General features: G+C 35.7%; 1 protein-coding gene across 5 annotated transcripts in view; it reads right to left on the bottom strand.

Annotated features, from left to right (window-relative positions):
* The window catches only part of CSNK1G3 (casein kinase 1 gamma 3), a 109,806-nt gene that overhangs the window by 57,574 nt on the left and 34,708 nt on the right, over positions 1–17,524 (bottom strand). For all 5 annotated transcript variants that reach the window (XM_021709899.1, XM_008052878.2, XM_008052881.2 and 2 more), the window contains 2 exons: positions 14,972–15,012; positions 9,808–9,877 (listed from right to left, as the gene is read on the bottom strand). In XM_021709899.1, coding sequence (XP_021565574.1) covers positions 9,808–9,877; positions 14,972–15,012 — 111 coding nt within the window. The remainder of the gene's footprint in view (positions 1–9,807; positions 9,878–14,971; positions 15,013–17,524) is intronic.

The raw sequence follows: 17,524 nt of genomic DNA, 5'->3' as shown, positions 1-17,524 counted from the left end.
ATCCCTAATTACGAATATAACACTTGCATTACTCCTGGTTTCAATTGCATTCTGACTCCCACAACTAAATATATACACAGAAAAATCTAGCCCCTATGAATGTGGCTTTGACCCAACAGAATCAGCTCGTCTACCTTTCTCTATAAAATTCTTCTTAATTGCTATCACTTTTCTCCTATTTGATCTGGAAATTGCTCTTCTCCTCCCTCTCCCCTGAGCTACCCATACAACAAACCTTAACCTTATACTAACTATAGCCTTAGCCCTTATTTCTATTCTAGCCCTAGGGCTCGCATATGAATGAATTCAAAAAGGACTTGAATGAACTGAATATGGTAATTAGTTTAGCTAAAATAAATGATTTCGACTCATTAGACTATCTTAGAAACTTGATATGGTAACTGAATGAAATGAATTGTAGATGTTACTGACTGTTTTAAACCTACAATTTTGCAAGGTTTATTATTACCCATGATTCTTTCTTAAAAGTGAACAGTAAGATAAAAATTTCCATATATTATTAAATCACCAATACTTATTTAACTAGCCGATATAACTAAATAGTCCTGAAAAGAAAGTAAAAACAGAGGTGTCTATAAACCAGAATGAAACATGTAGGGAACACATAAATCCTGACTTTTTAACAAGGCACAAATCCAGGTGCAGTGGTTCAGGTTTGTCATCCCAGCACTTTGGGAGGCTAAGGCGAGAGGATCACTTGAGGTCAGGAGTTTGTAGGCAACATAGTGAGACCGAGTCTCTACAAAAAAAAAAAAGAAGAATCTGACCAGGTGAGTGGCGCAGGCCTATAATCCCAGCACTTTGAGAGGCCCAAGCAGAGGACTGCTTGAGTCCAGAAGTTCAAGACCAGCATAGGCAACAAAACAAGACCTCAACTCCACAAAAAAATTTAAAATTTTAAAAAGTAGCCAGGCATGGTGATGCGCGCCTGTGGTCCCAGCTACTAAAGAAGCTGAGGTGGGAGGATTGCTTGAGCCCAGGAGTTTGAGGCTGCAGTGAGCAGTGATCATGCCAATGCACTCCAGCCTGGGCAACAAGGTAAGACCCCAACTCAAAAAAAAAAAAAAAAGGCACAAATCAGAAGGCAGAGGAATCAGTACAATAAAGAAAGAAGAGAGGTTTTTCTAATACCTTTTAGATGATAATATTATGAAAAATTATAATTTTAGCAACAGTTATTGCTGCTGCCATCAAATTTTTAGAACAACATAGTTCAAGGAACCTCAAAAAGTCAAGCCACTTACTTGAGAAATGATAATTTAACATATGTATGATCACAAACAGTATTTTTTTTACAATAAATTATTTACTGTATGATTGGTAATGTTTTAGGTTTATCTATAGCATTAGCTTCTTTAGGAATGCTATGAGGTGAACGGACACATCATTTTATCGAATAGCAGACATATTTAGGCAAATAAATGTTAAACTTCTAAGCTTAGTTCATACTAAGAAAATAAAAATCTAATGTAGCAATGCATTATGGTTTTTTTAATTCTTTTTCTTCCCCTCTCTTTTAATTTTTATTTTGAAATTGTGGGGTACAATTCAGGGTTAGGTATACAAATGTTCATTGTGCAGGTACACTTATTGATTAGGTGTGCCCCCCCCGTGGATATCGACTACTGTCGATCCCAGCTACCCACCCCACTCCCCACAGTTTCCCACTACTTTCAATCCCTTTCCTACAGTAATACGGTAGTTTTTCAAGGTCCACTTATGAGTGAGAACATGTGATACTCAGCTCTTTGTTTCTGTGACAGATCACTCAGTATTATAAGCTCTAATTCCATCCATGTTGCTGCAAATCACGATTTTGTTCTTTATGGCTGTGTAATATTCCATTGTATATATGTATCACATTTTTGTAATCCAGTCCTCTTTTGATGGGCAGCACGGTTGGTTCCATGGTCTTGCAACTGTGAACAATGCTGCGATAAACATGTGTGCAGGTATCTTTTTTATAGAGTGACCTGAGTGTTTCCGGGTATATTCCCACTAGAGGGGTTGCGGGATCATATGAAAGGTCAACTTTTAGAAGTTTTAGGAATTGCCACACTGATTTCCACAGAGGCTGTACTAGTTTACACTCCCACCAACAGTGCAGAACTGTTCCCTTTTCGCCACATCCTCTCCAGCACCTGTTATTTTTTGAGTTATTTATGATGGCCATTCTGACTGGAATTAGGTGGTATCTCAGTGTTGTTTTAATTTGCATCTCCTTGATGACTAGTGAGGCTGAACATTTCTTCATGTGTCTGTTGGCTCTCATACGTCTTCTTTTGAGAAGTGTCTATTCATATCTTTAGCCCACTTTGTCATGGGGCTGTTTGTTTTTTTCTTTTCAGCACGTTTGAGTTCCTTGAAGATGCGTGACGTTTGGCCTTTGTCAGACATGGAGTCGGCAAATATTTTTTCCCAGTCTGTGGGCTGTCTGTCTCCCTGCTCTCTTGATGGTTTCTCTGGCTTTGCAGAAGCTTGTCAGTTTAATGAGGTCCCACTTATCTATCTTATCTCTTATGGCCACAAACAGTATTTTTAAAATCATTTCTATAGCTATAGATTTGCCAAGAACAGTAATTTATGACAGAAAAAAGATTAGTTACTTCCTTTGATAAGTAATTTATCTTCATCTGTAATTTATAACAGAAATAAGTCACTTTAATTCCTATGATAAATATATCAGCTAATAAAAAAATTCTAAAAAAAAAGAATTTTTGCAAAGTTCCTCCCTTAAAGTCATCTGATGTAAAATAAATAAATAAATAAGAAACATTACTTAGAATCACAGATCTTTAAAAACAGTTTTCTCATAAATTTCAAAATATGTTCTATATATTTTCATGAAAAAACAATTCAAAAATATTTTGTTTCAAGTTATAAAAAACTAAATTAACTCTAAGAATTAAAGCCCATACTTCACTAGAAAGTGATTATTTTTAGATGGCTGAATTGTAGACTTTTGAAAGTCTACACACCTTCTTGGTTTACCACTTCCTTAATTTAAACAATTCTCATCAATGATTTTTTTCTCTTCTGTCTCTCATCTCTAAAATGAGAAATTAAATTTAACCAATCACAGGGTAATATAAAAGAAATTAATTAAAATAAATATAAACTTTGAAATTTAATTTTCTTTATTTGAACTAAACTCAAAATTAATGTGACAATTTTGCATAATATTAAAATATCAAACTTTAAACAAAAGATCACAGAAGTTACAAACCTATACGAAACTTGGAGATTATATATCTCAACTTCATATCTAATTTTTTTTTTAAGTCTATTATTCTCATTTAAGAATGTACTGGCCAGGTGCGGTGGCTCACACCTGTAATCTCAGCATTTTGGGAGACCAAGACAGGTAGATTACTAAAGCCCAGGAGTTCAAGACTTGCCTGGGCACATAGCAAGACCTCATCTCTATAGAAAATTTAAAAAAAAAAAAAATTAGCCAAACATGGTGGTGCATGTCTGTAGTCCCAGCTAATTGGAAGGTTGAGGTGGAAGGATTGCCTGAAACCAGGAGGCCGAGACTTTGGTGAGCTGAGATCATGCCATTGCACTCCAGTCTGGGCAATAGAATGGGACTCCTACTCAAAAAAAAAAAATTATCATTTCAACCGTTTACCAAGGACCAACAATTGTCAACCATTCTGCTCAGTTCCAAGGAGGAAAAGATAAACATATCATTATCACTGCTCTCAAAGAGGTCACAATGTAATGAAGGAGACACATAATATAATATACAAGGGGGGGGAACCCCTCAAAAAAACAGAATTATTTTTTGGAGAGCAGGCCCCTTGTAGTGAAGGCTTCCCTCATTAGGTAAGTGTTCTGAACCCACTGGCATCAGTATACCAGCTAACGTTGCTGTGAGAGGTTGCATTCGGCTTCAGTGAATTATTTTTGGAGATTCTTTCAATATGTTTGCCCATTTCATGATGGGTGATTTATGAGCACACCTGCCCACACCATGCTGAGTATTCAGCAGTTTTCAGTCAAATATGTTATGACTCCCATGTTTCACCCTTCCTATTTACCCCATCTCGCCCTGAATGACTTTTTTTTTGTTTCCTTGGATGCAAACCGTCTTTAAATGGAAATATTTTGCCAATGTGGAAAAGGTGAAATAAACAACAGCAACAACAACAACAAAAAATGGCAGAAGCACTAAAAAGCATCAAAATTGACAAGTTCAAAAACTGTTTTGAGCAGTGGAAATAGCATCTCGATAGGTATATTGCATCAAACGGAGAGTGCTTTGAAGGTGACTAAACATGTAAGAATCCACAGTTTTTAATAAATAAATCCTGGTTTTCTTGATGATAAAACTCAAAGCAGCAGTTTTTCTGGAAAGGAAAGGATGTCAGGAAATGCATTGTAAAGCAGGTAACATTTACCTGGGGCTTAAAGAAAGATGGAATTCACTGGGGGAAAAAAATTCCAGAAAAAAATACAGACATGAAAATAATAAGATCTGTTCAAGGAACAGTAAATACAGTGCAAATAAAAAGTAGGTCAGTAGAAAGAACTTTGGACTTTATACTAAATAACAAGTCCCTATGAGGAGGTAGATGTCAGAAAGAGATGAGATGAACAATGAGACTCAATTCAAAGTGAAACGAAGACTGGCTTATGAGAATCGTGTCAAGAGAAATCTTAAGAGACAGAAATGGTCCGGCCACCAGCGAACTGAGAGGGCCTGGGCAGAAGGTCCTCGCAGAGAATCCCAGAGCGCAGCCCGCGGCTCCTTCTGACTAGCTGGGGAGGGGACCGGGGCGCGGCCTCCACGGTAGCACTGGGCGAGGGGGAGACTGACCGCAAGACGGCGACCTGGAGACGAGCTCTAGCAGCTCCCGCACGTGGGGAGCTGGGCGCCAGGGTCCGCCTGTCTGGCGTAGCCTCCAGGTGCCTTGTGCGGCCTGGTCCCAGTGCTTTGCATCCCCACGGGCGCCGTCCTGGCCCTGCAGCTTTGAGGCCCTCCGGCGCTGCCCTACTCCGCGACAGCCGGACGACTCTCCCTCCCTAGCCCACACCTCGAGAACTGGTATTTCAGTGCCCAAAGAAGTCGCGGGAGTCACTCGGGCACTGTCTCCAGGGGTGTGGACTGCCATTCCACACACAAGGAGATCTTTGCAAGGACAACCTGCGGGAGAGTGAAGAAGACAGGCACTTGCTGAGTGAGGAGCTCCTTCAGTGACTCCAAAGTTTTTCATGAGTTCCTTCTGACCTCAAAACGAAATGCATTCTACGTTGGGTGCGTATCAGTGTGAGGGTTTCCTGAGTTTTGAGATGATATCTCAGACATAAATCTCTTTGAGATACAGAACTGTCTCTGTTCCCTGTTTTGAGATAACTCTCCAATAAAAAGTCAGAGGTTCACTGGAAAAAAAAAAAAAAAAAGAGAGAGAGAGAGAAATGACAGAAATTTCTGACTATGCCAATAGGCCCAAATCAAAGGAGACTAACATTTTGGCTGTAATTAATTTGCTAACTAGAAGAACAAGCAGGTAGGTCTTTTGGAATACCGAAAAATCATCGGGAAAATAAGGGGGAAAGAAGGTAGAGAGCTCAATTCCAGATATGTGAGTTTCTGATTCTGGTAGGGACATTCGTGTATAGCTAGATTTTAAGAACAGAGGCAGGAGAAAAAAAAAAAAAGAATACAGGCAGAAGATAAAGCATTGAAAGTTATCTTTATACAAATAGTAATTTCATCTTTTCCTTCTTCCCTCCTGTTACCAAAAAAACCTAGGATTGTAAGGAAAAAGCCACACACTAAGGAGAGCAGCGTGGTTCCTTACTTTTGAGTAGCTACGCCAACTCTACAATTGCTCAGCTCAGAATTCCTTGTTTAATCTTCTCACAGAACATCTCTTTACTTGTTTAAGCTAGTGACAGTTAAATCCATTGCTACCCAAGGCAGTGGTCCTCATAGCTTTGTCCTCGTTCCTCTTCTCTTGTCAATCTCTATACTCTTCTCTAGGAAATCTCATCCATTCTCTTAGCTTTACAAACCAACTATGTGTTTACAACTCCCAAATCTAGATCTTCATTTTACTCAATGAATGCTGAGTAGATGTGACACATCAAGACTATTCAATACATTAAATTTTTACTATTACAGAAAGTGATAGTGGTATAAAGCAATATTCGAATCCTATGCAAAGCTAAATAAGGTCAGAGTTGGCCCCTCATATGCACACTGCAGTAAAGCTGTACTATATATATCTCTCAGATTCAGTAAACAAATAAGGGAAGAAAAAGGAGTATTGTCAGTGAAGCTACATAAAGGGGGAAGAGAAACACATGGGCTTACAGGAGGATCAAAATCTAAATGGGCAAAACCAAACAAATTACTTTTGCACAGCTACCTCACTAAATTCTAGATAAACTTGTTATTTAACTTTTTAATTGTGGTAAAATACACACAGAATTTATCATTTTGACTGTTTTAAGTATACAGGTCAGTAGCATTAAGTACATTCACACTGTTGTACAACCACCACTACCATCTATCTTCAGAACTTTTTCATCATCCCATATTGAAACTCTTACCCACTGACCAATAATTCCCCATTTCTCCCTTCCCCCTAGCCCCCTGGAAAACACCATTCTGTTTTCTGCTCTATGAACTGGATTACTCCAGGTACCTCATGTAAGTGGAATCATACAATATTTGTCCCTCTGTGACTGTCTTGTTTTACTTAGTATAATGTCTTCAATATTCATCTATATAGCATGTATCAGAATTTCCTTCATTTGTAAGGTTGAATAACACTCCATTGTATGCATATACCACATTTTGTTTATTCGTTTTTCTATTAATGGACAGTTGGGTTGCTTCTACCTTTTGGCTACTGTGAATAATATTGCTATGAACATGAGTGCACAATTATCTGTTGAAGTTCCTGCTTTCAATTATTTTATGTATATATAACCAGAAGTGAAACTGCCAGATCAAATGGCAGTCCTATGTTTAATTTTTTGAGGAACTGACATACAATTTTCCATAGCAGCTGTACCATTTTATATTCCTACCAGCAATGTACAAGGGTTCCAGTTTCTCCATATCCATACTAAACACTTATTTTCTGTTTTTTTGTTTTGTTAATAGTCATATTGATGGTTGTGATGTGGTATATCATTGTGGTTTTGAGTTGCATTTCCCTAATGATTAGCTGTGCTGACCATCTTTTTATATTTGTCTCAGTCATTTGTATATCTTTGGGAAAATGTCTATTCTAATCACTTGCCCATTTTTTAATTGTTTCTATTTTTGTAGTTGACTTTTAGGAGTTCTTTATATAGTCTGGATATTAATTAAATATATCTGTTTTTAAAGAGAATACTAAAAAGCAAATTGCTACAAAAATGAAATTTAGCATACCACAGAAAAGTATATGCAAAATTACTTTAAATACCCATTTATAATAAAGAATGGTCTGAAAATAATTTTTTAGCTATGAATACCAAAATCAAATTGTTTCAAAGTCATCAGTTCTAAAACAATCAAGCACTCTTATTTTTCTATAAAGCTCTCATGAGTACTTAAAAATGTTTTTTAAAATTTACAACTGATTTAAAAAAACATTAAAAATACCCAAATTCATAATTGATGCAAAATACTCAAAAATAGCTACACTAGTCAGAGTTTTACAGTCACCATGATGCACACCTTCAGACACCACCATTCATATTTTGATCTATGTAACTAATACCCATGGAGCACAAGGGAGCACCTTTATAAACATAGACCACCCTGTAAATGGTGATACCTGCAGTTGTACAACACTGCAACAATCCTATGACATCCAAGGGCTAAAATATGTGTTTCACTTTTATTCTTACTATCCCTGACATCATTTTTTAAGTTAAAACAAGCAAAAGTTAATACAATAAAAGTGTACTTTTGTTACTTAATGACTCACTATACTCTAAACTTACTCATTCCTATCCAATTAAACTACTCAAGGTTATTTTCCAAGATGACAGTCTTACTACTGTAGTGGACAGATCTGTTGTTTTTATCTCCCCAGCATCCAATTCTCCTGTAGAACACCTTAAATCCCCAGTAGGCAACTACTGCTCACGCAATCTTTGAAGTTTATGGAACTCCTGGGATAAACATATGATCTAACTTTGGGCAATCAAATTCACAGTGATTAATCAAGGAAAAGTGTGAGACCCAACATAAGGCAGTAAGATTCAGCCCTAGAATTTTCCCTGGAATTTTTCGGAAAGAAATTATTTCATAATTGCTAAGCTTAGGCTTTGGTGGCAGCTCCACCATCTCTTAGGAAGAACCAAACAAAAAGTGAAGATTACACAAATAAAAAAGGCAAATCATAGTGACTCAGGATGTAGATAACAGTACGTGAAGCCCTGGATACAGCAATGTCTTATAAAATAGGTCATTTTCTTGAATTTCTAGTACATGAGTCAATAAATTCCTTTTTTTCCCACATAACTGTTTACTTGCTAATCTTAAGCTGTACAGTTCACACACAATTAGTTTTGTCCTCATAGCCTTTAATTCCAGTTGTCACTGATAATTTTGATAACTTCCTGAGGCCTGTCTGTATTAAACTTAAATACACATTACTAAAAGTCTACAGTGATACACACAGTAATACAAAATTTTTAAACTTATTGTTCCTGCAAGGACTACTACTTGTAAAGTATGCCCTAAGAAAAACAGGAATGAAAAATTGGTATCAGTATTAATAGACAGTTCTATCAACTAGAATGTAAACATGCTTACAAGATACATGAAAAAAAATGCATTTTATTAAATCTGGAGAAACAAAATACCCCTACCTGTATTACATAAGAAACTGTATGATTAAAATCATTACAATTAGTGGAATAGAAGTATACAGAAAAGTGGAGGTGTGAGAGGCTTTTAACATAAATGAAATGCAACATACAATAGAAAATGTTTCCATGAATTTTCTCCAGTGGCACATTCAGATTTAGAGTTTATATAAAAACACCCATACTAGTTGCCTAGGGCTACTGTAACAAATTACTACAAATTTTCTGGCTTATACCAACAGAAAATTATTCTCTCACAGTTTTGGAAGCCAGAGTTTGAAGTCAGTTTCACTAAGCTGAATCAAGGTGTTGTTGGCAAGGCTTTAAAGGAGTGTCACAGATGCCTCATCCAGGTTCTTATAGGCATTCCTTGCCTTGCAGCCACATTACTAAGTCTTTGCTCCACAGTTACAATGCCTACTCCTTTTCTGTGAATGTAAAATGTTCTCTGCTTCTCTCTTACAAGGATACTTGTGATTGTATTTTAGGGTCCACCCAGATAATTCAAAATAACATCTCCATCTCAAAATACTAAACTTAATCATGGCAAAAATCATGGTGATGGCCAAAGCCTTTACCATATGGTAATATCTACAGGTTCCAGAGGTTATGGTATGGGTAAATTTAATGAGACCGCTTTTCAGACTATCACAATATACAAGTCATTTCAACAGCTATAATATTGCCAAAAAGCCTGAGAAATGGATGCTATATGAATTTTATACTGTCGAATTAAATTTTTTCACAATGCTCTCTATGATATTAAGATCAACATAAAAAGCTCCAAATTTGTCATTTTTAAAATAAAAAGGGACCGTTAAGACTATAGTAAGAAAATATAGCATGAACACAGCCTTATAAAGTAACTTTTCTTAACTACATTTTAAAAACATTTCTTGAAACTAAAGGGTTGTTGCCATGGCAATACATTTTATTCCAAAATTAAAAATTAATATAAGACTTTACCTCCAGATCCTAGCTGCTTGTAGAATCTATATTCCAAATGTAACTGTGGTGCTCTGGATTTCATGGGCTCCTAATTAAAAAAAAAAACAGAAAAATACAACATTCAAGCTATTAAAAGATCACAAGGTCCCAACTACAAAAGTTATACATTTTGTTGTCAACACTTGTATTGTGTCTACTAGGCATCTTTGTCTCTCTATATTAGATCCATATAAAAATAAACTCTCTATGCAATGTAAAATAAAATGAGGTCGTAAATATATATAGGTTGAGTAGCTATTAAATCAAACATTAGGAAAATCTCTTATGTTTGACCTATAACCCTGAGAAAAATATGCTCTAAACGTTCTTGACTAGGGAAATGATGGCCGTTATACCATTCTCCTGTTCCCAGAATTCACCTCTGAACTGTATATTTCTTACATTAAGGTCCTAGGTTAAAGTGAAGTCATAGAAGAGTAAGAAAGACAAAAGCAATGATATGAAAATTTTGACAGTAGCAACAAGGACTTTTTAAATTTTTAACTGAGGTATAACTTATATGTAATAAAACAGTCTTCAAGTGTTAGATCCATGAGCTTTGTTAACTCCATATACCCTTACAACCACCACACCGAACAATCTACAGAACATTTTCATCAGCTATCCTTCAGAGGTAATTCCTTTTGACTTCCATTACCTTTGCCTTAGTCCTGTCTGTTTGGATTTCATCTAAACAACGTTACATAGTATAAGCTTTATGTATGTGGCTGGCTTTTATCACTCAACATAAATGTTTCAGATTCATACATACATACACACACATATATACACACATACACACAAAGACAACATGTACAGAAGGAACACAGATTTTAGAGATTAGAAATATTAAATGTGAAAATGCCTACAGGAAACAAAAAGCTATAACAGGATAACTAGCAAAGGAATTTAAACAAGAATCAACAGGGAAAGTATAATAAGGTAACAGAAAATTTCAAAAAGTATCAACAGAACTTAGAAAAATAAAAAAATAGAATAGCTAAATTAAAAACTCAGTTTTCCAGTAGATTAACACAATAGAAGAGAGACTCTGGGAACTGGAAGACAGATGGAAAAAACTATACAGAATGGATCATGAAGAAGAAAAAAATAGAAAACATACAAGAAAATATTAGAGATCTGGACAATACAATGAGAAGGTTTAATATGCATTTGATAATAATCTGAGGAGACAAGAAGAGAGAAAGTGAGCAGAAGCAATTACTGAAGAAGAACTGTTAAGAATACACAAGAATTGATGAGGACACAAAACCACCGATTCACGAAGAATGTGAATCCCAAACCAGATAACTACAAATAAATATATACCAAGACATGTCATAATGAAACTATGACCAACAACAAAGACTTCAGATAAGTAACTATTAAAAGCCCACTGAAAATTAAAATTTTACCCTTCTCATAACAAATACAAAGTACCTAAAACAGGACCTTCCACACACAATAGTACTATATTACCTATAATACTTCAGTGAATTATGTAAAAGTGCATAACCTTAAGATGTAATAAAAAGACACCCACTTATACAATCACAAGTGAAATTAAACATATAGCTTATTAAATTATGAATATCTCATAGATAAAAATAGAGACCCAGATCTGACTTAGTTGAGTCATTTCAACTAGATTCCATTACTTTACGAGCAGTAAAATTTTATTATAACACCAAATAACAAAAGTCACCTTACCAGAGGTCATTTTCATTATTCATATTCAATTGGTTTTTATACAAGTGCAAACAACAAGATTTGAGGGTGGTAGCTGAAGTCAAATTAACAAATTACCCTGAAACAAACTATCAACTAAACTAGAACAATATTAGATAAATGTAAAAATTTCATAAGAGACAATAGCACTGAAAGTAATCACTGAAATCTGCTATCTGAACACCATGCTATCAAATAACACCTTTATTTATACCAGCAAAGTATAAATATCAGACAGCACTGAAGGTATACAGACATCACATTTTCAAGTGACTACTTTTATGGCAGTTTTGTGCAAAATTATGTTATTGATACTTGTCCAATTTTCCCATAGAACTGATATTTATAGGTTCTTGTTGTTGTTGTTGTTTTTAATATACATAGAAATTGACCCTCCTGGTCTTAAAACCTAGAACTTAACATTTGTTTCATCCAAGTTCCTTCCTCAGGAGACTGGCCTTCAGGCAGGGCCTGAAACTCACCACAACACTGCACCCAGGCAATGAGACATCAGACCCCTCACTCAATGTGATTGCTTCCTTACCCCTCCTAATCACTGTTTTACATTCCTTCCCCCATGACATAAACCCCCAATTTCACTTGGTTGGGAAGACAGATGTTAAAATGAATCTTCCATTCTCCTTGGCTGACATCACCTAGTTAAAAGTCTTCTAGCTGGGCTTGGTGGCTCAGCCTGTAATCCCGCCACTTGGGAGGCTGAGGTGAGTGGATTGCCTGAGCCCGTGGGTTCGTGACCCGCCTGGGCAACTTGGTGAGACCTCATCTCTACAAAAAATCAAAAACTAGCTGGGCATAGTAGCACACGCCTGTAGTTCCAGCTACTTGGAAGGCTGAGTGGAAGGATTGCCGGAACCCAGCAGGTCGAGGCTGCGGTGGCCAGGAGCGGCCATTGCACTCCAATCTGGGTGACAGAGTGAGACTCCAACTCAAAAAAAAAAAGTAAGAAAGAAAGAAAAAGTCTTCTTCCCCAGCAGTACTTGGTGCCTCAGTGATTGACATTCTGTGTGGGTAGCAAGAGGACCTCAACTGAACTCCTGGTGTTTAGGTAACTAGCCGTTGCAAAAAGGTACTGTGGAAGGGGACTTTAAAAGACATCCACAATGTCAAAAATTAGGCTAAACATAAACTCAGCCTTTGCACAGTTAAGCATGTACTCAGTTAAAAAGCTTCCCTTCCTGGAAGCTGGCAGCAGCACCTGCGGGCTAGGTTAAACTGTGTAACAGCTTTTTTCGCTTCTGTGAACCCCGCTAGCATTGCTTGAAAAGTACCTAGGCCTCCAGGATGTTGCGGTTTGGCCCACTTGGAAAGTCCCAATGTGGTTTTGCCCCATTTAAGCAAGCCCCTACAGCAAATGGGAGCCCTTGCTGTGGAACTGGCATGTCCAGCAAGCGAGTGGCTGCTGGCCGGCTCTTGGTTAATAAACCTCTCCTTTTCATAACTTGTACTTTTGGTACTGGTGTCTGTAAATTAAGTGCTGGGTCCCTATTTCAGTACAACAGATACAAACAAACAAAAGTAGACAGAAATAGCAAACTAAGTGACAAAGTATGGTTCAATACTCTTTGTGAAAAATTTTTCTCTTTCCAATATGTTTTTTTGGATGACTTTGAAGTGAACATGACTGTAAACCATACTTCAATCTCAAAACACTAGAGAAACAGATCTAAAAATATTCCCATTCCCTCACAGAACACTGAATAATCATAATTATTATATGTAGTGCTGATCATTGTGCTTTAAAAAGGACACATCAGAGCAGAGGAAGAATTTCCCAAAAAAAAAGAAAAATAATTGAGGGGATAGTGATACAGCACAAAAATAAATTTTTAAAAGTGATATACGTGCACATTCATAAGAAGGCTGAAAATGACATAATAAATGTTTACTAAGGCATCAATGGTATGAACAAGATAAAGTTCCAAATCCTGAAAATAAGAGGGCCTAAGAGTCACTAATTAATGACTGAAACAGACAAGGAAAGGTTAGCCTAGAGCAGTGGCTCCTGCTTTGACACAATGATTTATCTGCCTTAACATATCAGGTAAACATCACTCACATGCAGAACATGATCGTGTGAGTACAGCTGCTCACCGCAGTCTGTCGTGTCAACCACACAGAATACAGTCACTGCCACACTCCTATCCTTGAGCACCACTCCCATCCCCCAATGCCATATAATGTCTAGTTTCAAGACATTTTGCTTTCTATGTAGATCAGTCTTCATTCTAGACCTGTAACAGTAAAACATTATAAACTAGAAATTAACTCTTTGCTAAACCTCTGAGAGCTTGTGTGAGCTGATAACCATGTCACTACCTCTAAGAAACCATGACAATTCTTGGTAAGATGACCTGACCAGCTTTTGTGTCATAAAGCCAAGGACCAGACTTAATATCAAGGTGAACTCTTCTAGGAAGCCAAAGGTCAGGGGGCCAGTCTCTCCTGATGACATCACAACCCTGCTGTGCATCTTTATTTCTTAGTGAAAATAAACAGCATTTGTTGCACTGAAATGTGGTCTATACTCACAAGTTAAGTGGAATGGTTTTTCATTTCCCCCAAAGTTTTTCTATTTCTTTCCACTTGCCTCTTCTCCAAATAGTCTCTCTTTTATATATTCATTTTACATTACTCTAATAACAGAGGTTATGTTGGTAGAGACAAGGTTGACAAAGGCAGGTGGACTGTGAAAACCAAACTATGCTAAACCTCAGGGAACCTGGTTGACTAACCAGATAGAAAAGTTGTGCCAGAAAAAAGTATGTCTTATTAAAATCATCCTTAGATCCCAATTCTTCCAAAAGAGATCTCTTTGCCTTACAGCAGACATACTGGGCCCATGTAAGATTTCAGAATAGTCCCATAAGAGTTTGCTTTCCCTGATATCCCCTATCACATCAAACATTTCTGAATCCTGAAAGTCAAACAATAGCCAGCTTTATCATATACATATATAAAGTATCCATTTTTTAAAAATTCAGAGGCAACCTGAAAATATGCTTTCAAAGATATAATCCTGAATACTAAGAACACTTTTGTTTTGTCAAAATGATTGAAACAGGAGAAATCTTGCTAATTCTTATCTAATTAAAAATCCTTCCCTAAATTAAAAATAGTGCCAAATTCAAAAATTCAATTCAAGAAACGCTGTCAAAATAAAGAGATTGAGTTTCTACGACACAGAAAAGCACAAATGTCCTTTATTATATACTTATTATATACTTGAAGGGTATGATGATGTTCGAAGCTTAATAACAAAAGAACAGTTATACATACAACTTTTCAAAAAACAACCAAGTTATAAATGATATGAAAACAAAAAATAATTAAAATATAAGTTAATTAAAGAAGTAACAAGGAAATAATTAAGGAAAATTAAGGAACATGTACTTACCAGCTTAATTGCCACATATTCGTTTGTGTATAAATTCTTCCCTTGAAAAAGAAAAAGTCAGATTCTGTCAGTAATTAATTTTTAAAGATATATTAGGCAAAACTGTACTCTGAAAAAAAGCATGTAATACATTTTTTTAAAGCATAGGGTTTTTTTGCTTCTATTTAGCAAAAACACTCAATAACAAGGAAATATTTAAATTTATGACCAAATTAATGATGTATTTAATATTTCACCTAGATTCAGGGTATAAAGTGATATTAATAATAAACACTTTAGCCCACTTACAAAAAGGGAAAATTCTTATTTTTTGGGGGAATATGTAGAAAGTAATCAACAGTCAAATGTATGCTAAAAAAATTTCATAACCAAGACTGGGCACAGGGGCTCACTCTTATAATCCCAGCACTCTGGGAGGCTGAGGCAGGAAGACTGCTTGAGCCCAAGAGTTCCAGGTCAGCCCAGGCAACATAGCAAGACTTCATCTCCACAAAAAATATAAAAATTAGCCGGGTGTGGTGGCACATTCCTGTAGTCCCAGCTACTAGGGAGGCTGAAGAAGGAGGACTGCATGAGCTTAAGAGGTCGAGGCTGCAGTGAGCTGTGATGGTGCCACTACACTCCAGCCTGGGTGACAGATTTTTAAAATTTAAAAATCTAAAATTTAAAAATCAAAAAAAGTACATGGTGTGATTTTTGAATTTATTAAGCAATAATTACTTGGTTCTGAAAAGTTAGTTAACTACTTTGAGGGGAAAAAACGGTTATAGTGCTTCACCTTATGACCAAATTAATTCCAATTATCTTGAGTTAAATATAAGCTACAAAACAGGAAAAAATTACTTATTCCCATATATGGAGGACTCTTAGAGCATATGAAGACATTAAGATCAGATGGTTTTACATACTGCATAAAATATTTTAAACTTCTTTATATTGAAAAAAAATCTGCCACATACAAAGAAAAGGTAAGTGACAAACCAGAATAAGAGATTTAATAACATTAACATGTAAAGAATTCAAATGAATTACAGTAATCTTTGGCATTGGCAAACCGAAAATAATCTAAAAAATTCCAATGGGTCAGCATCTATAACCTAAGTAGAATACTAAAGAGAATTTTGGAAGCAATAAATATATTAATATAATATGACTGATGAATTAATGTGTACCCTTACGAATACATTTCAAAGAAATAAAAAAATAATAGAACGTATGATTTTTCAATTTCCAATATTTTTTCGATTAGTATGTATTATTTTTATGAGGAAAACAGAACAATGACTTTTTTTTTTAACTGTGAGAATAACTGGCCCTGGTCACACTGGCTACTGAACACAAAAGAGGCAATCATCAACTCTGATACATGTGATTTTCCAGTTTACTCCTAAATTCCTTTTAAAGCTGATGAATTTTAGTAAAACTTCCAGGCAAATTTCAGCCTCACTTGTGCTGCCACTTTTGTACAACAGTGTTTATTCATACAATTATTAAAATAATTTTCTGAATTTTGTGTTTATTGTATAAAAATGAGCTACAACAAAGAAAAAATCAAGCATTCTTATTAATGCTAAGTAACATAGGTCTCATAAACTCAATATAGTTGGCACAAGAATAGAACTCAATAGAAGTACCAAAAATGGGGGATGTTAAGCTCTATTCGGGTACTCTTTAAACCTACATAAATTTGTTTAATTACAAAATATCTCATATTTTTAGTCAATTAGTTCAACATTTAGCTGTGCTTTCATATACATTTTCAATAATACATTATGTATGAAAATGTAGGTTTCATCTAGTAAGTTTGTAGTGAATAATTTAATGAAACAATGAAGAACTTAATATTGAGGAACTAACAAAGAGACGATTCCAGTTTTTAGTTCAAAGATGGAACCTGTATTTCCTCAAGACATTATCATCTTTTCACAACTATTCTGCATATGTTTATTCACAAGTCACAGGAAAAAATTCACAGGACTAGAAGTTAGGTTAAATACTATTTCTAAAAAGTAACTATTTTTATTGGCATTTATATGTTCCATTGTCAACCTTTTATGTCATAGTAGAAAGCACTAAATCCTAAAAGCATCGTCTTTTTTTTGAGCATAGATATTCTGCTGAATCTTAGGGTCACAGTTATAAACATAAACAAAGCTTAAGCAATAACACAAATGTGTTCTTCTCACTTAGCATAGCCACAGCCTCACAAAGTAGACTCTTAATCAATACTTCTTACACACAAGCAAATGATGTACAAAGTGTTTGTTAGTATGGTATGAATGAAAGGGAGGGAATGTGCATGCAGAGGGAATCCCATTAACAAAAGGCTCCAAGTATACTGGTGCCAGTTAAGTGATATATTAATCCAATTCAAAAGAGATTTTTCAATAAAGCTTTGAGTCATATTAAACGTGAAAAGATAATATTATCAAGTTTGTGGTATTTCAGTAGTAATTATTATAAAAAACTATTCTTCAGAACTACATGTATGTTTATAGCAGGAACTACTAGTCACCCACCAATAGCCATTCTCCCCCCACAATAATAGAATGG

The sequence above is a fragment of the Carlito syrichta genome, unplaced genomic scaffold (genome assembly GCF_000164805.1).
Source record: "Carlito syrichta isolate Samal-C Ts95f unplaced genomic scaffold, Tarsius_syrichta-2.0.1 Scaffold287625, whole genome shotgun sequence".
NCBI classification, from domain to species: domain Eukaryota; kingdom Metazoa; phylum Chordata; class Mammalia; order Primates; family Tarsiidae; genus Carlito; species Carlito syrichta.
This window is presented reverse-complemented; position numbering and strand designations above follow the sequence as displayed.